General features: G+C 41.8%; 1 protein-coding gene across 4 annotated transcripts in view; it reads left to right on the top strand.

Annotated features, from left to right (window-relative positions):
- The window catches only part of TMEM63B (transmembrane protein 63B), a 241945-nt gene that overhangs the window by 203973 nt on the left and 18629 nt on the right, over nt 1-19343 (top strand). For all 4 annotated transcript variants that reach the window (XM_069236286.1, XM_069236282.1, XM_069236285.1 and 1 more), the window contains 5 exons: nt 351-504; nt 1345-1451; nt 3350-3436; nt 7265-7330; nt 14767-14929. In XM_069236286.1, the coding sequence (XP_069092387.1) occupies nt 351-504; nt 1345-1451; nt 3350-3436; nt 7265-7330; nt 14767-14929 (577 nt within the window). The remainder of the gene's footprint in view (nt 1-350; nt 505-1344; nt 1452-3349; nt 3437-7264; nt 7331-14766; nt 14930-19343) is intronic.

The raw sequence follows: 19343 nt of genomic DNA on the forward strand, positions 1-19343 counted from the left end.
TAGTATCTCTTGCATGGTGCCTAATACGTTACAAGGTTGCTGAGAACTGCCCTGTCCGAGTCTCCGCCCTAGTTGAGGGAGCCATATGGTGAATTTGTCCAGACGCCCTAAGGTGCAACCATCTAGGTTGTTTTTTCACCTTTACATCTAACCCACCGGAGGTAGGGGAGTTACTTCTTGTACTCTTAAGTCTGCTGGTCTTTCTCTTACAAGTGGTACCCATCCACCAGCAACTAGGACACTCACCTCTTAATCACCGCGTACTGCGTTACTGTCATCTCTAGTGCGTTAACAGTGGGAGTGGCTGCCTGCTGACTGAGCCTTCTCCTTCTTCTGTCTTTTTATCGCAGGGAGCATCTCTCCATCAAGGGGATCGTGTGGTGGATCCGATGCCTGATCATCAATGTCATTCTCTTCCTTCTCCTCTTCTTCCTCACCACCCCAGCCATCATCATCACCACCATGGACAAGTTCAACGTGACCAAGCCTGTTGAGTACCTGAATGTGAGTATGTGGCACCGGATGGGGGGCTGGTGGTGCGTTGGTGGTACATGCACATGAAGTCTGTTCATGTGATGATCAGCACGATTTGTTTTGTACTTGCTTGGCAGCGCCTCTCATCAGTCTGCCTTGTTCCTTTGAATAGCCAAGTAATTTCTGCATCAAAACCTGTGTCTACCCAATGAGAATGCCGTGGCCTTGATCGTAGGAAGTGCTAGTGGGCCCTTTGCCTTATAACTTGTTTACTGTTCCATTCTTAGTGGAATGTGTTGTAAAGCTTATTTCTTTTGTCATTAAGTATAAGTGTCTCTCACTGGGTCTGCTATTCAGTCCTTAGTTTCTTTGGGGTGGAGTGTGTTTGAGAGGCAGCATTTATTTCAGTGGGGTTTGTTAAGTGTTAGCTTTTCTCGTCAGGTTCAGTTCTTGTTGTCTTTGGCGGTGAGTGTGTTGGAGAGTCTGTGTCTGTTTCTCGTAGGTTGTACTGATTGCCAGTTTTTATTCTAGGGGTGTGTTTTCCAGTTCTAAGTTTCTTTGGAATGGAGTGTGTTGGAGAGCCTGTCTCTTGCAGCAGGGTGCGCGGAGTGTCAGTTTCCTTTATATGGTAGTTGTTAATTTCTCAGTATGTTTTAGTTCAGTTGATTATGTTAGAGTGTGTGTGTCACTTGCAGTGGGGAGCCCCGAGTGTCTGTTTCTCATACATTGCATGTTGTTTAGTTCTCGTGAGTGGTGGAGGGCAAAGACGTCTCCAAATTAATTATGTCTATTCCAACACTCAACCTTGCAGGCCTCAAGTCTCTAATGTGTACATGGTAAAACATTGCTTCTTTTTTCTTTTCCTTACAGAATCCAATCATCACCCAATTCTTCCCCACACTGCTCCTGTGGGCCTTCTCTGCTCTCCTTCCAACTATAGTGTACTACTCGGCATTCTTTGAAGCGCATTGGACCAGGTATGGGTCTGCACCACAGCAGCTCTGTGTGTTTTTTTTTCCAGTAACAACTACAGGTTGATCTGCTTCAGTAAGCAACAGCAACCAGCCTAGTGGTACAGGTGCTATAGGTTATTGTTTAAAGAGCTGCAAAGGAAGGACCATGTTGCTGCATAAAGGTAGAGAGCAGGACAGGGATGGGGCATGTGTAAGTTCGATGCTGAAACCAACCCTTCATTTGAGTGTTAAGCGTTTTCTGACTTTTGTGGAAATGCCTGAGACCTGGCACATTATGAAGTGTGACAGTTCTCACAAACCTCTTCAAACATAGCCATCTAATGGATTTTGAGCCCCTCAACTTTTAAATCCCTCCTCCCCCTTTCACAAGGAAATGCTATAAGCACTGCCAAGCTCTTTCATCACCTTACCAGACTTTTAGAGTCAGATGCCAGGGGTGATGGAAGGTTGATGCAGATAAGGCTTTATTAGAGTCAGACATGTCTGGCTCTTACTTGTTTAGACATGGTTGCAATTATCTTTTAGGAAATCCAGCGAATGGGGTTTTACATACAAGAGCACAGAATATGAATTCATGCATGAGGGTACAAATCTAGCAGAGTGTTAAGTGTACAAGTTCCCAAATCCTGCATGAGTTTGCTGTTTGTGACCCTGGCCCTTCAAGGGAGTTCAGTATATACAAGAGGGTATTAAATATCTGAGCAGGGCTGTTGATGTTTTATGAGGAAAGGATCTTGCAATGACTTTGCCATATGAGGGTGGGGCCTGGCAGGACGTTTGTGTAAAAGGTTGCAGATCTCATAGAGAGTCTGGTGTTTGAGATTTTGGATCGTGCATAAAGCTTGTTGTTTCAGGACACATATCCTGCATGGAGTTTGGTGCCATTGGACTTGGATTTCACCATAAGTTTGATGTCCTGCTATTTCAGGAGGTTTGATGTAGTGTGATCATATCTCATAAAGAGTTCAAAGTAGGAGGCCACAGATCTTGCCTTTGGTTTGGTGTGTGAGAATGGGATACTACAGATATTTTTGTGAATGAAGTTGCATGTTGTGCAAGTAGTTTGATTTATGAGGCCACATACCTCCTAGAGGATTTGGTGTGGGCGGCCTGGGATCTTGGTTGAAGTTTGTTTCATGTGGTCACAAATCTCACCTGTAGTTAGTTCTGTAGGGATGGGCTATTGAAGATGTTTTAATTTAGGAGTCATTATTTTGAAGGGTGCTTAGTGTATGCAGCTTGGGTTCTTGAATGGAGTTTAATTAGAGGTCCCAGATTTTACCTGCAGTTTGGTGAACAAAGATGAACTGTTGCATGCAGTGTGATGTATAAGATAACACATTTTGCAGGGAGTTTGGTTTAGGAGGTCTTGGATGTTGCTTTGGAGTTTGGTGTATATTATCTTGGATCACAGAGTGTTGTGTATGAGGACGGATTGTTGCATGCAGTTTGATGTACACAATCTCGTGGTGCAGGGAGTTTGGTGCAGGAGGTCTGGGATATTGCTTGGAGTATGGTGTATTATGTCTTGGATCACAGACTTTGGTGTATGAGGATGGATTGTTGCATGCAGTGTGATGTATACAGTCACACATTCTGCAGGGAGTTTGGTTACGGATCTTGTTTGCAGTCTGGTTCATGAGGCTACAGAGCTGGTCTGTTGAAAGAGGAAGGACTATTACAGGCAGTTTGATGTAGGAGGTCACACATCTTTTAAAGCTTTTGGGGTATGACGAGTATGATGACTGATATCTTGCTTCAACTTTGGTTTAGAAGGCCACAGATCTTGCAGGGAGGTTGCTGCATGATACCTGACTCTCTCACGGGTTTGGGGAATGAGAATTGGGCAACTGTATGTAGATTGATGGTATCAGGATTCACTCTGCCCTTTGTCCCAACAGGTCTGGTGAGAACCGAACAACAATGCACAAGTGTTACACTTTCCTGATCTTCATGGTACTACTGTTGCCGTCTTTGGGCCTAAGCAGGTACAGTATAGTATGCTCATAAGATAGAGCTGCGCATCAAACACCGAGGGAAAATCTTACCATGAATTACAATATCAGATCTGTATATTGGGGCAGTTGCAAGATAATTGGTTTTCTTGTTCTAACCAATAGGCATACACAAACCACTCTGCTGAACCTTAAATCAGGTCTTGTTGCGCTTTACGCACAGTCCCAGCATTTAGCATTCTCTTGCCCCTGTGATGCGTGCAAGCGCCTCCTGTCAGCAGACCTCCACGAGGAGGCTCTGCGTATTAAGCGGGTTCCTTGAACCCCTCTGTACATCTGAAAGCTTCATTAACTATTGATGTGTAAAAACTGTGACAATTCTTCATATTCCATGGGATACTTGTATTTCTCCATGCGTTTCGTTAATTTGTTGACTTATTTATTCCGCTAACGCCACCGTATTGACTGGCACTAAATCCTCTTGTGGAGGTAGGCCTTTAACAGCTGCATATCAGCATACAGAAGAGGCTGTCAGCCTTTGATGCCGGCACTTCCTTATTACAGCAGCTGATTGGCTGAAAGGCGGACCTTGAGTAGGGAGTGCCCAAGACTTGCAGGTTGTGCAGTTTCCGAACTTCAGGGTTGTCCTAAACAGCACCCATGATCTTTCACGTTGTGTCTACTGTCCCTTTACGAGAAGGCTTTCCCATTTGATTTTGGCCTCTCTTCTACTAGAGGGCTGCTAGGCTCATGTATGAGGGGAGAAGTAGTTCTGCCCTCATCTCAAAGCACTAGTACTGCGCTAAAGGTTTGTATCCAGCCGAACTTAGATCTGCCTGAAGGACGGCGCTTAACGTGCGCAAAAAATATAGCGCCCACAGGTTTCTTTTTAGGAGCCGGCCACCGGTGCTGCTGAGTACCAGAGATGCATAAAGTTACTAATCTTCTTCCCTCTAGCCTTGTGTTTCAGAGTAGCGTGCTGCTTGCTTCAATGCCTCGTCAGAGGTAGTAAATGCTAAATAAATAAAAATTTACCATTACAATAGTACCAAGGCTGCGAGTCTTGGTTCCACTTCATGCTTCTTTATTTCACAATCCAAAAAAGTTTTGTTCTTATCCCACGCTTGCAGGTTCTTTTTAATTCCTGCGTTCTCCCTTTGTCACTGTTTTCCTGTGTTTATCTTCTTCCTTTTCTTCTCTCACTTCACCATTGTTCTCTTGCTCCTGCTCCAAGTCTTATAATGAAAAATAAGTCCAGGCCACCAAAAGTGAGTGCTGCTGCCTTCCACCTGCATCCACCTTCTCATATTAGGCACTGCAGGGGACAATCTAATCTGTAACCTGAGTGACAAATGTTGTTTTTATCCTGTTTGGCCTAAGGTGCCTGCAGATGCTGTAGTTGGTATGTTCATGCCTAGGTGTCCAATAACAAAGTTTGGTAGAACTATTGCTTGATATACACGAGAAGGGCTGAGTGGCTTGAAATTACCGCCTAATGTACATTATCTGTGTTACCACAGAGATCTGCGATCATATTATAGATGAATGTGGTTGAAGTTTGAGTACCTTTATTAAGGCATGGAACTCTGAGATGACTTGCAATGTCCTTGCTACACATCCTCACGATTGTTGTGCTCTTTATAATAAGTGGTCAAAACCCCCCCCCCCATTTCTCCTCTTTTAGTAATTTGTCTTTTGGTCCCTCTGTAGATCTTTATTTTGAAGCTGTATAGAATAAATGTCCAGTCTGTAGAATGAAAATTAAGAAAGTAATATGCACCTTGTAATTTTTAGCTAATGTATTTTAAGCAGTTTTATGTAAGAAATATTTAAATCCAGCTTTGAGGCTAAAATGCGTGGTAGGAAGCAGATGAATCCATGCTATTCTGTACAGAAGTCCAACGATGCAGTACATTAACATGCTAACTTAAATAGCTCTTTCTTAACCGATTGCTGTAAATGATCAGGAATGGAGAGCAGAAGTGGTGCATGAAATCTAGCTTCCAGTTTTATTGTTGAAGTTATACTTTGTGCTGTGCTCAGATTGTGGCTTTTCACACTCCGTTGGCTCTGGCTACAGCACTATGACATAGAAATATCCGTCTCGGCGCTCGCGTTGGGTCTTTCTTCCGCGCGTTCTCGCAGCATTTGATGACTATTCCACCTCTCCCCATTTGATGCTTTCCACTTGATGTTTTGATTAAGCAAACTCAGCTAGTGATTTCTTAAGCTATCTTTATTTACTAACAACTAAAAAAACATAAATGCAAAAAAAATAAGAGAGTGGTCCGACATCTTCATACGGGGCATAATGGGAATTTGCTGCATGTCGGTTGTGCATATATCACACAGTGATTTCTCTCGGGTTGACTTGCACTGAATCTAGACACTGAGTCCTGGAGATCCAGACCAGCACCGCTGGAGACCACAAGATCGACAAGTATCCCACAACAATCTATTAATCAAAAGATGGATTTGTGCATGTAATATCTTTAAAGACTAATTCCTTCTTTATGGTTGACCAGACCAGCAACAGCCATTTCACTTGGGTAGACTTTTAGCTTATATGGCTCCCGCTGGTATGTGCTGTTACGCTATCCCTGTATTTTATGAGGCGACCTTATGATGTTCTATGTTCGTTTTGGGAATTGGACAAACTGTGATATAGGAATTAAATGTTTTGCTTTACTTGCAACTGACACCGAATATGACTTCATTCATATATAACTGAATGACATCTCAATTTTACGTAATATTCTATGCATCCTTAATAGAATGGGATTGTTTTTGATTTATTGAATCACTGATATACGTGTGTGCGGAGAGTGCCTGTTGTTCAATAAGTCTGTATTGGTCTCTTGTGGATCAATACGATACTAGCTCTGGGTAGTGGGGCCTGTTTACCTGACCAACACGAGTTAAAATTGTTTATTTGCTTGTTGACACTTCCCACTATACTATTGGTTGTTCTTGTATGAGGAGGTGCAGGGTTTATTCCACTTCTACCTGATTTCACCTGCAGTAGTAACTCACCACAGGAGAGCAGTGGTGTGTTTGTCAGTGGGATGTCCCAGCGGTGTCTTCCGTGCATTATACTGCATGACAGTTACATCCCATCCACCACTTCTCCTTACTGCTACATTGGTACATGAGAGTGTAATGGGTGAATACAACAATTAATAGGGTTAAGTAGATGGTGTATTTGTGAATATAGTAATATACTTACCACAGTGATGTTGTGGTTGGCGGGGCACTGGATGTGATATAATTGTAGATCAATATAACTGACCGAGAGATTTTGACATTCAACCTTCCCTTTACTGCTGGCAAATTACATCACAACTAGACTGCAAAGAGTTATTACAGTAGTGCAGTGATGTCACTTTTTAAAAGATGTAAGTCGTGATGTCACGTCAGAGGTCAGTGAGTTATTGCATAAGAGCAGTGATGCCATTTTGCTGTTGTATGCGAGTGGTGGAGTCACCACCAGACTCTTAAGTTCTTAAAGTGAGGACTGATGTCATTTTCTTATTATTGTTGGAAAGTGATGCCACAGCTAGTCTATAATAAGTTAGAACAGTATAGTTGTCATTTCATTTTACTATTACAAGTGGGTAGTGATGTCACCATTACATTGTCATAAGTTCTAGTAGAGACGCAATGCCACTTTCCTAGCACTGCTTAGATGGGAGGGCACAGTTGTACCTTCACAGGTAGCTAGTAAGGAGGAAATTACACATTTTTATAGCGATTGCAGTCTTCCTTGTATTATAAAGTAATAATATGGCAGTAAGACATGACAACCCGGTTGGTAAGTTCTTGTTCATGTTTATTTCCTTTTTTCAATGTTGCCTCCTTCAGCTTGGACCTCTTCTTTCGCTGGCTGTTCGATAGAAAGTTCTTGGATGAAGCAACGATCCGCTTTGAGTAAGTGAATGTGTTTTTAGCATCAGTCACTCACTGAAAACAGTATACACAAAACCTTAGGAACATGTTCTTGTTGAATAACAATGCCTGCCCCTAGGAAGGCTGTAAATATGTTAACACCTGCTGCCCCTGGGCTTTGTTTTGTTGCAGTCTCCTATTTTCCCATTACTGTTCAGCTGCTGCAACACCCTTTCCTCTCCCTCTGCAAATACTGACATTCAAAATTATTTTATGTTTCTTGTTTCGAATTATCCTTTGAATATTTCACACCACTTCTACCTCAGTTTCTCACAGATGCCTTGCTTTCCTCAGCATTGAGTCTCTCTCCATTGCACATCTTTTTTTTGATTTTCTAGTTGTCTCTCCTTTTTGTTATACTTTTATTTTTAAATATTCACAACTGTCTTTCCTTCCGGATCCCTTTTTCTGTTAGTGTCTCCTGTTGGCATCTTATTCTTATCAGTTATTCAGTTGTGCTCCTCCATCAAACCCTTATTCACTTCCCATTTTACAACAATCTCTCTTTATCCATTGTTTATTCTTTGAGAGATGCCATTTTCAAAATACTGCTGGAAAGTGATGCCTCCGCTGGACTGTAGTAAGTTAAATGAGTATAGCGGGTATGTGGTCTTGTGTTTGTAACTGGCTATGATGCTGAACATGTTCTTCAATGAGTCTGTTAAAGATTGAGATGTATTCATTCATCGGATAGTAATTCCATAATTTCTTAAAAAACAAAATAGCCTTGGTGACCAATGACACATTAGCATGTCTGTATTCGGGTTACTTGTATGATGTTGACCTGAAACTCACTTTGACTCTTAACTTGTCACCACCCTTTTTTTTTTTTTTTTAGATCATCTCTTTATTAATAGGTCAGCTCCTGGTGACATGCAATTACAGTAGATTAGAGAATGACCATATGTAACAAGTGCATTCAGATGACGCTAGATGTTGGTGATAGTGCCGCAGGGCACAGTAACACACAAAGTGCACTCTGCTGCTACTCATGGTAGGGAATTTTCAGTTTTAGGCTGGAGATGCAGCAAGTGTCATGAACATGCCTTTTGATGATAAAACAACAATGAAGCAGCGAGTCGCTGGAACACCGCCCAGAATAAAAACCACACTGAGACGCCTAAAGCTGTAGCCGTCCTGCAACAAGGGTCATGTGTTTGTGGGACCCAGCAGATGCATGTGCAGCCGTGCACGGCTGCTGAATATGTCTCCATTAAAAAACTGACAGGCCCTGGAAGGTGTTCGGAGAACAGCTGTTGCAATTTCAGTGAAATTAGCAGGACACGCCACCAGAAATTAATTGCTTTGGTCAATGACAACAAATTAACTATGTTCATCAGCACTGGTCCTGTCCCAGAGTTGTGTCCCCCCACCTTTAGCACCACTTGTTGACCCTAATGGGTTTCAACTATCATCTTTGAATTCCTTATAGTTAATCTCAGGTTGTGCACTTTTTTAATTCATAAATAATCCAAACATCTGCTTCGTATTGCATATCTTTATTTGTATACATTCCATACAGCTCCATCATAGTGCTCTTTGAATATCCCCAGATAAGTGCTATTCAAATCTTCAATGCATTTCAGTCCCACCAACGTCCATCGTTCTGGGGTTTCCCAATGGTAGAAACTTTTCGACAGGCTGCATATAAAATTTATACAAATAAAGATTTGCAATAAGAAGTGGAATTTTGGATTATTTATGAATTGAAATGTGAGATTAACTATAAGGAATTCAAAGATGATGGTAGAAACCCATTGGGGTCAACAAGTGGTGCTCAAGGGGAGCACCATCCTGGGACAGGAACCGCGCTGATGAACGTTACGAATGTTCACCCGTTTTTCAGTAGGTGACCCCAACAAGCACACCGCCAATCCATATGAAATAAGATTATTGAGAAAGCGAAGGGAGCTCGCCAATTCTCACAATAATATGTTATCAGAGACATAGTATATATCACTGAATAGGTCTTAACTATTAGAGCTTGCAAATACAGAATATCTGGAGCACTTCTACAAATGGGGACTGGATACCCTTACTCACAACCCGAGGAAACAGAGGATTTACTCGTTATATTTAGTGCACCCATGTAAAATGATAACTGAAGGTCAACACTGAATGTAAGCCTAGTGAACAAATCCATAGTAAGTTAAAGTTTTACCACAACAAGGCTTAAGTCCATAAGGTCCATCTCCCTAGGCAGTATCATGCGGTCGGGTACTCCTGGGCGAAGTAATGGAGTCTTTCAGGGACACATCTCCATTGACGAGCATTGGAGTTTATGTTAAAATTGCTAATTTCGCGTGACTCACCCTGGAAAGGTATGTCAGTGCGTTAGCTCAGTAGCTATATGATGGCAGAGAGTGTTACTTCCATTAGAAGAGCACAGTTTTGAGTAGCTTCCTAAATTCAAGGTGGTCGGTACACTGACAAAGCGATATTGGAAGGGCATTCCAATATAAAGGGGCCACATATGAGAAAGATCTTCCTTCCGTCCTGATCTTATTAACTCTGGGTTCAATAAGCAGTATTTAGTCGCGAGTTTGCAAGTTTCTGTTTGGACGGTAGGGAAGAAGCCTTGAAGGTAAATAGCGTGGTCCCTTTCCAATAAGTGCTTTATGGGTAATACAGCAGATTCTAAAAGTGATCCTACTACGGACCTGTAGCCATGAAGAGAACGCAGTAACGGAGTGTCTGGGGTCCTTGCTGGTGCGTTACAGATAAGACGTGCAGCCGGGTTCTGTAGCACCTGTAACTTAGTCAGCAAGGACTCGTTTATAGAAGCAAGCAAGGCGTTTCCATACTCTAAGGGACTCATAATTAATGCCTGAACCACTGTTTTCCCAGAAGAAGTGGGAAGAAGGTGAAAACCTTTGTCAAGGGGTGGATCAGGTGAAAACAAAAATCTGTGTTTTCTTTTTATAACATGATCAGCCATAGTAAGAGATTTATCCACGCGGACCCCTAGGTTCCTTACAACAGTTGTAGGGTTAGGAGGAGTACCAATATCCAGTGTCCACCAACCATGGCTCCAGAGGCTAGCTGCCTTCCCAAATAGCATGATCTCGGTTTTACTTGCATTGACCTGGATACAGCTCACCGTCATCCAATCAGCAGTTGCCCTGAGGCCCGAGCCGAAGAGTTCCTTTACTTTAGATGACTCACCATCAAGAGACAACTATAATTGAGTGTCATATACATATGAATATATTTCTAATCCAGACTGTCTGGCCAACTAAGCCAAGGGTGCTACGTAAATATTAAATAATGTAGGGCTGAGGAAAGAGCCCTGAGGTACTCCTTTTTTCCAATTGTACAGTATGTGACTTAAAAGAGCCCATAGTAATCATTTGTGTTCTATTAGTAAGGAAATCCTCCTGCCACTGTTGTGCTCGCCCACCAGTGCCACACTCCCTATGCCTTAAGAGAAGACAGGCGTGTGCTATAGTGTCAAGAGCAGCTGACAAATCCAGTAATATTAGCATGACGGGGCAGTTAGAGCCTAATGAACGTCTGATATGGTCCATCACAGTCGCTAAAGTGGTCTCAGTACTATGAAAGGGATGAAAACCGGACTGTGAGGTATACAAAAGCTGATTGATTTCAAGGTATTCCATAATCTGTTTATTTATTAGGCCTTCCAAAAACTTGCCCAATAATGGAAGTAGAGAAATCGGATAATAATTATTTCAATCATCAGGTGGCCATTAGCTTTCCTGAGAACTGGAGTGCTACTTTCCAAGCTGCAGGACTTTTCCCAGTTGCAACGGGTAGATTAAAGAGAGGACCCACAGCAGGAGCTAGTATATCAGCTAGGGAAGATGTTACCTTGGGAGGGCACATGTCTGGTGAGACCCAGCTTTGGCTGAGGTGAGGACCAGCTGGATTTGTTCCTGAAAAAGAGAGAACTACTCAGGATGTGATGTACAAACCAATGTATCCTTATTTATGTCTGAAAGCTTAACTGCTTGTTCATTGGTGCCAGTGAAATTCAAATAAAATTTATTTTATTCTCAAAATGAGAAGGAAGCGCATTGCATAGGACCTGAGAAGGCTGGATTTTTTTTAGTACAGGCTTGCTGTTTGATAAAGAAATTGAGAACTATTTATAGTTCTTTAGATGAATTACCAGCAGAGTTGATTTGATCATATTTTTCTAGCTTTTTTTTAAGTTACGAAGGTAATTAGTTAAAGCTGAATGGAACTGTTCCTTGATCTCTGGTTCCTTGTAGCAACACCAGCGCTGTTCCAGCTTTTTGCAGGAGGCTTTTTTCTTCTCGCAGTGCAGAGTTAAACCAAGGTGTGTTCCCATTGGAATGTGTTCTAATTAATCGGGACTTCAAAGGAGCTAACTTATCAAAGGCCAGCATTAAAACATTTTGGTAATGAACTAATCCTGTCTCAATATCTGTCACATTTTCAAAACTAGGTGACTGGTAGACTTCCGCAAAGGATGAAGGAAAGATTCTAGACCAGTGGTCTCCAAACTTTTCAATGCTGCGCCCCCCAGTTGAAAAATAAAAATCATTGCCCCCCATCAGAATTTTCACAATTTTTTTATAAAGTTGGCAATGTTTAAATATGTTTAGACGTATTAAAACATTGCAGTTAAGTACTGTTGCCTTTAAAACAAAATGCAATAGCATGCTTCTTCTTAAAACAAAACACTGTTATCTGTGTGCTGCTTATTTTGGCCAGAGCCTGGTGCCCCCCCCCCCCCCGGGATAACTTGAGGCCCCCCTAGGGGGTGCTCGCCCCCCAGTTTGAAGACCCTGTTCTAGACCATTGTCTTAGTAACCTAGTTTCGGTAAGTTTGGCCCTACTAGACTTATGGAATAGTAGAATTTGGAAATAAAATGGCTGCATGATCAGATCATAGAAGCTAATACAGGTATTACAGGTTAGGAGAGTAAAATGTGAAAAAATCTGGTCCAAGGTGTGACCTGTCTTGTGAGTGGGGCCAGAGACTTTCTGAACCAGTCCGAGAGAGGCAAGATCGGATAGGAGCTGTGCTACCTCCAAGTCTTGATGTTTTTTACTGTGCTAATTAAAATCCTCCAGGAGAATGAACTATTGAGAAGCTAAAACATGAGGGGCGATTAATTCCAAAAGTTTCTGACTAAAATGCTTTTTAGTGCCAGTTCTTTTCAGTATAGTCAACAGCTCCAACAGGATGGCCCAAAACCGGTCCAATATGCCCATACTTTGCTTAACTCTAAATCAGGGGAGGGATCAAATTGAGTATCCAAGGAAATCTAAGATCTTGTGCTCCTGAGTCTTGCATTGATGAGTAGAAATATTTTAGAAGAACTTCCCCAGGACCAGAAAATGGCTTGAGAAGAAAATTGTTTAACAGAAGATTTAAGCTGCAACATTGAACAGAACGCATGCTGGAAATTGACCAGTGCTTCATGGTTGTCATTTGTGGCAGATTGGGCACGTCCACAATAGATTTGTTCAGAATGAGAGAAAAAAATATGCCAGTACTTTTTGTCCAGGTACTCGTTAAATGGATCACTTGTATGCAGTTACTTATTACCACCCAAGTGATTTGTACAATAAATAGTACAAGGATGTCTGTGATGTTATTGCATTTACATGGAAGACCTAACATTTGTTCTTCCAACATATGGAAATGTTCACATATCCCAGTGCCAGTAATGGACTGTACGTTTACAAGAGGCCCGGAAGGCTTGACACTTAGCCAATTAATCCTAATCTTGGAATGCACGGCCATACTCTTCCAGGACCTGTAGTTGCCACCGCTTGAAATAAGTGTTTCCTAGTATGTGGTGGAAGGGAAACAACACATCAAGCGCTTGAGCGGCTAGAGATTTATGAACGTTGCTTATAACAATTTGTGCTAAAGACACTAGCTGTTTCTGACAATAGAAATGGATGCCTCAACAGCCCTTCCTACATATAGGGCCTGATTCACAAACTGCACTTTGTAGTAACTTACACTCTTTTTGTAAGTCCCTACCTCTATTATTTTTTATGAGAGGTGTTGCAGTACCAGTAGTTGGCCATATGCAGTGCTGACTTCCTACAAAAGTGTATGTTACTACAAAAGTGTAAGGTACCACAAAACTGAAGTTTGTGAATACTGAAAAGTAGTAAACCTACTCAAAAGTGTAAACTTAATAAAAAGTGTAAACATACCCAAAAAGTGTAAACTTACTCAGAAGTGTAAGTTACCTTTGTGACTCAAGCCCATTCAGTTTAACCATGAGCCATCTATATGCAGCCATCAAAACTCAGACTAAGTAAGAGTGCCTCTGTTATATTCCATCCGCAAGAGAGCCTATATAAGAGACAAGATAAGTGTTGTTATGCTCGGGAAGAGAGTTAGAAGCAAGACTCGTAACAAAATAGATTGTACAGAGCATTGGGTTAGGGTACTGATTAGCAGCAAAATAAGTAATAGCCTACCCAAAGCTCCCTGCCACAACACTGTTATGAGGCAACATTCCTATGCATAAAATGTGTAGCTTTGTGAAACAATATTACTTCCTTGATGAGGCTATAAGAAAGTGTCCACAGGTGGAGCAGGAAAGTCTATATATGTTAATTGACAGGTGGAGCAGGGAGTGTGTGTATTTAGATATTGATTGACCAATAGCTTTGCAGGCACTTCAGAGATCTGTACTAAAATTATTTCCCAGGACTACTAGAACCACTTGCCCATCTCCTACTACCTGCTGCTCAGTTCAGGCATGTGACTAACAGTTCAAGCATGAGACTGAAAAACAAAATGTTACTTGTATATTGAACTAGTTTTGCAGTGTACTGTCCGATATGGATTCATACCTGATCACTTCAACTTGAATAGGTGAGAAGTTATGAAGATTGAAGCCCCTTGAACGCCCACCAATGCTATTTTTGTGTTTTGTTTAAAATGTTAAGTTGTGTTGGGTCTTGGTGGGAGGGGGAGGTGGTCTGAGTTCTGCATATAGTAGTAAGGGCCAGAGTGGTTACAGAGGGAAGGAAGTGAGTGGTGCTAAGTTGTTTTTCTCTTGTGACAATACATTGGTACCGAATTTTTATTTCACATCCCTTCCAGTAAAGGACATTTTGAAAGGGTGGCCAGCTAGGTCCCGTGTCTTCCGAAGCCCCTTTATTCTGTCCCGGCATTTTGCCAGCAGCATTTTGCATACTGATATTTGTAGGTTTTCTTTTCTGTTATAAGCATGGATGCGAGCATGCAGTCTGATGACTAACAAGCATGGACTCGATAAAGTGCTGTTTATGACATGAGGACAGTTATCAAACGGGTAGAGAGAATGTAGGACAGGTCATGAAATGTTAGGATTTTTACTTGCTGGATGGGTTGGAGTACACTGTCCTGCAACCTGCACCTTTTTTTCACTTTTGTTCCTTCTTCTCCCTTCTGACATCCTGAACCCGCCTCCCTCTAGGTGTGTGTTTCTTCCGGATAACGGTGCATTTTTTGTGAACTATGTCATCGCGTCAGCTTTCATTGGTAACGCCATGGACCTGCTGCGTATTCCCGGCTTGCTGATGTACATGATCCGCCTGACTCTTGCCCGATCGGCTGCTGAGAGGAAGAACGTCAAGCGGGTATGTAGGGGCGGTGCATACGCTTTAACAGACAGGGACACCTCTCTGGGGAGGGAAGTTCAAGGTAGGAGGGTACACATGCACACGCATACAGGTACCATAGGGTCACAAATCATGAGTGGGATAAGAACATGCATGCTCGCCAAATATATCAGTCGGTAATTTGAATTCAAACAGCAAGAGTTCAGTAGGACTTTCTTTTTGTGGGAGCCACCAACTTATTTTAGTGCTAAATTAACAACTGTAAAGATCAATGTGGTTTTTGTGATAGACATGTGTAATGCGAATGATTAGTAATTATTTCAAATGCTTTCAGGGTTGCTATGGACTAGACAAGTCATCTTTAAATGCCTTCTTTCTCACTTTGTGGAGCTGTATCTCAGGGTGGTGTGTTATGAGAACATATATCTCAGGATGCTGCCTCTCAAAGAGATATCCTTTTTTATGGGACTATCCAGGTGGATGTGTTTAGTCTCTTGTTCAAGGAGAATGTGTCCTGCTGGAATATGTGGATGATTTACTTCTATCTCAAGAGCATGTTTCTTCTGTCGTGCTGTTGCCATTTGTGTTGTTACTATTTGTACAGTGATTTCCTCTGTATAATCTGACTGCCTTTTGCGAATGGTTCTTAAATGTTCATCAACCAGTTGTGTACAGTTCTTTAGTTGTGTAGAAATGTGTTTGTCTAGCTCAGTAATGATTTGAGTTGGTTATTGATAAAGTAAAAATGGTTTGACCTTGCCAGTGTTCTTTGTAATATGTGGATAGGTGGGTGTGCTAAAGTACTTTTGCATTTTTCATTATAATGGGTGGCGATGTGGATCCTTTCGCCTGTTTGACAATGGTGACTTGTAAGTGTTATTGTAAAGATCCTGGGTAGGTGGTATTGTTGGGAGGAAGCTGTGAGTGCTCTTGGGTACTACAACCACCAACCACATGGTATATCAGGGTTAGTTTGGATGAAACTTAGATCTTCTGACAAAAAGTTCTGTTGGATGTTAGTGTGTTGTGTGTCATGGTTACATGTGCTTTTGTGAATGCTGGGATATCTAAACAGTGGCTATCAGTTCTGTGTTGATGTATGTATGGTGGTCTGACTGATGTATTCTGTTGGAGTTGTGTTTTTTTGTGGCTTCCTATTCTGTAGCATTCATTTCTGCTTGGTGGTAGGCGTTTGGGCATTTCACTTGCTTGGATGCATCTGCATAGCATCAACCTAGCAAGAGGGGCAATGGGGCACTGTGTGTTGAATGCATCTACATAGCACCAGCCTAGCAAGAGGGGAAAGCAGATTCTTTTGTGCACCAATAGTACCTAATCACACACAATCATAGTATGTGATATGAACAACTTTAGGCAATGCAGAGACAGTGTCTAAACCTGTATATTTTTTGTCAGGACCTAGTGCCACTCCAGGGACATAGGTGTGGGGATACATGGCTATTTATGCAGTACTCTGTACCGTGGGTGGCATGGCATCTGAGCAAGATCATTGGATGCCAAGTAGCCTCCTATTTGGGCCTTAACTCTCAGAGGGATAGTGTGGCCTAGCAAAAAAGGCTTAATCTAAGAGGTGTGCAAGAGTTTGCAGAATTAAAACAGTATAACACTCAGATAAACATCCAATAAATGTTCATGTCCCAGCACAGCTATTTCAAAGGGCATATTTCCTTGTTTACACAATAGTGAGGAAGTATCTTAAAATCATAAATTTAGTAACAACCCCCCTTGTTGCTAGCACATTAGTCTTATACATGCTGTAGGTGTTTAAAGCTTCTCTGTCATGTCCAACCTAAAAGTGGTGATATTAAACATGCAATAATCTATCAGCAGTAGTAGGAAGGGTGGGGCCAAGTGTTGTGGAACCATGGCCAGCATGAAACAATAGGAGCGCCCTCAAAGGAACAGGGGTAATGGTGCTCATGATGATGTCAGCTGTCCTGCTTCACCTGTTCTATTTGAGGGACACAAATAATATGTGATTGGAAAGATGCTGCGTAATAGGCATTGCTGTATGGATGTTGGCAAGTGCTGTTGAGAAACCCGATGGCCAATTTTGTGGCACACCTGTGCTGTGCCAGATGTGTGTCGCGGGCTCTGTGCAGTATGATCTGTTGGATACTAGTGTGTGGCATGCCCTGGTGGCACGTGCTGTCGCAAGTATGGTTACAGCTAAGCTTAAGGCATATCTATACTATGCCGAAGTATTTAAGGGGGCTGTCTAGTGTGTTCTGTTGGAATTTAGTGTGTTTGTTGCCCTTGTGCCGTAGCATTGAGTGCTGATTGGTTGTGTAATGGCACCCAGAGGAGCAGTAGAGCGCCAGTGATACAGGTGACACAGTGTTATAAAAGTGCTCTCACAGTAGGTCAGTAATCCAGAATGTAACATGCGCAGAAGGTTTTTGAAGGTGGAAATGCCACCAAATGAGTGAACTAACACCACATAAGTGAAATCCATTTAAGTTGATGCCATGAGCAGGAGATGAGTGCATTTTCTAAATGCAGGGAAGAAGCCTCGGGCTGTACATTTGTGCTGAATGTGTGGGATACCAGCTGAAAGAGGAAAGGAAGAGGCTGTGTTCTCCAGTAGAGCTTTATTTAGAGCTGATGTGTTCTACGGATTTACATCCCAGGAAGACATGCCCCATTGTGGAGCTATTTTTCAGCAGTGCAGTTCTTCTGTGGAGCTGAACCTCAGGACTATGAGGTTCTGTGAGGGGTTATATCTCATGGGGAGGTTTATTTCTGTGGATCTATAGTAGGATATGTATCTCTACAGGGCTATACTTCAGTAGGCTATGTTTTTTCTGTGAAGCTGTGTATTATGAGGATGTGTTCTTCTCAAGAGGATGCACTTTTGTGTAGAGCTATATTTCAGAAGTATACTTTTTCTGTACAGCTATATCTCTGGGCTAAGTGATTTTCTGAGGGGATATATCGCAGGATGATTTTTTATAAATATTTCTAGGTAGCTTATGTTTCTCCATGGAGCTATATTTCAGTAGACTGTGTTTTTCTGTGAAGCTGTATGCCAAGGTGGTGTTCATCAATGGAGCTATAACTCTCCTGTGTAGCTATATCTCAGGGGGATGTGTTCTTCTTCTGTGTGGAGCTATACTTCAGGAGGATTTTTGTTCTGCGGAGTTTATCTCAAAGTGATGTAGTTTTTCTTTGCAACGATATGTCAGGAGGATGTGTTCTTGTCTGAAGCTACATCTGAAGCGGGTGTGTTTTTGGTGAACCTATGTATCAGGTTAGTGTATATCATGGCGCTATATCAGGTGGATGTGTTCTTCAGTTTGGCTATATTTCAGCTGGGCCCTTTCCCATGATTAGTTGTGTGTTGTAGTATTGGATCTCAGGTTCCAGTGTTCTCCACTTTGTGTTCCAGGATGATGTGCTTCTCTGAAGCATTATAACATGGGGGGATAGTTTGTTTCAGCGTAGTTTAATCTCAAGGAGAAATGATTGACTGGTAAATAGTTACAAACATTATTCATGACGCGGGCCCGGTTGGTTGATTTCTTGCAGAGGGTGGGGCTGCTTCAGCTCGAGCCTGACAATGGTCTTTGAATGAAATAGATGCATGTTTTTAAGTTATGAAAGGCGTTAAACTTTTAATCAACTGTCTTCCTCCCGGAACATTGATAATTAATCATAATTCCAGAGAATTACAATATAATTGTAAATGAGGTTATTGCTTAATATTGTTCTCAGACAAAGGGGTATTCTCAGACATTTGTCCCAGCCATAACTGGCCAAACCATTCTAATTTCTCAGTTTCAAATTGCACAATTATGGACTTTGTTCAGTACCACTAGAAGAAAATACATTTTGCACACCCTTTTTAGAAAGAATATAAATATCAATATTATGTCTTAGGTTACTCCATACAGATCACTGGGAGTCCTTGATTTGTGTGGTTGTGTCTCACTGGTTGCATCTTTTGTAACCGGTTCCTCAGTCAAGAGAGGTCACTAACTGCATCGCTAAAATGTATGTAGTCATAGCTGCTTGTTTAATAGTGCTTTGAGAAGTTCTTACTTGAGCGATGCCTCAATGATCTTGTCTCCCCGATGAAAGTCCGTAAGCCCAATTCATAAAACAAATCTTTTACAAGTTGGAGCCATCATCCTGTAGTTTTGCCTTTGTTTGTTGTAGATTTCCGACATTAGGGATCTATTAGGAACCCCAAGGTCTCTCTGGGAAATCTACAACATTCATTATTTTTAAAAAGTACTCTCACTTCTCAAAATTTATTTATGTGGCTTTGCAACCGGATGTGAAATCTGCACAACCATGCATCCTCTGGTACTGTGCTATGACTGTGAGTAAGTTTCTTGGATTTGGCTTTCTGCACTGCATGTAATTATTTTGTGAGATTATGTGGTGGTAATACTGAGGTGAGTTGTTC

This window comes from Pleurodeles waltl, chromosome 5 (genome assembly GCF_031143425.1).
Source record: "Pleurodeles waltl isolate 20211129_DDA chromosome 5, aPleWal1.hap1.20221129, whole genome shotgun sequence".
In the NCBI taxonomy this organism is placed as follows: domain Eukaryota; kingdom Metazoa; phylum Chordata; class Amphibia; order Caudata; family Salamandridae; genus Pleurodeles; species Pleurodeles waltl.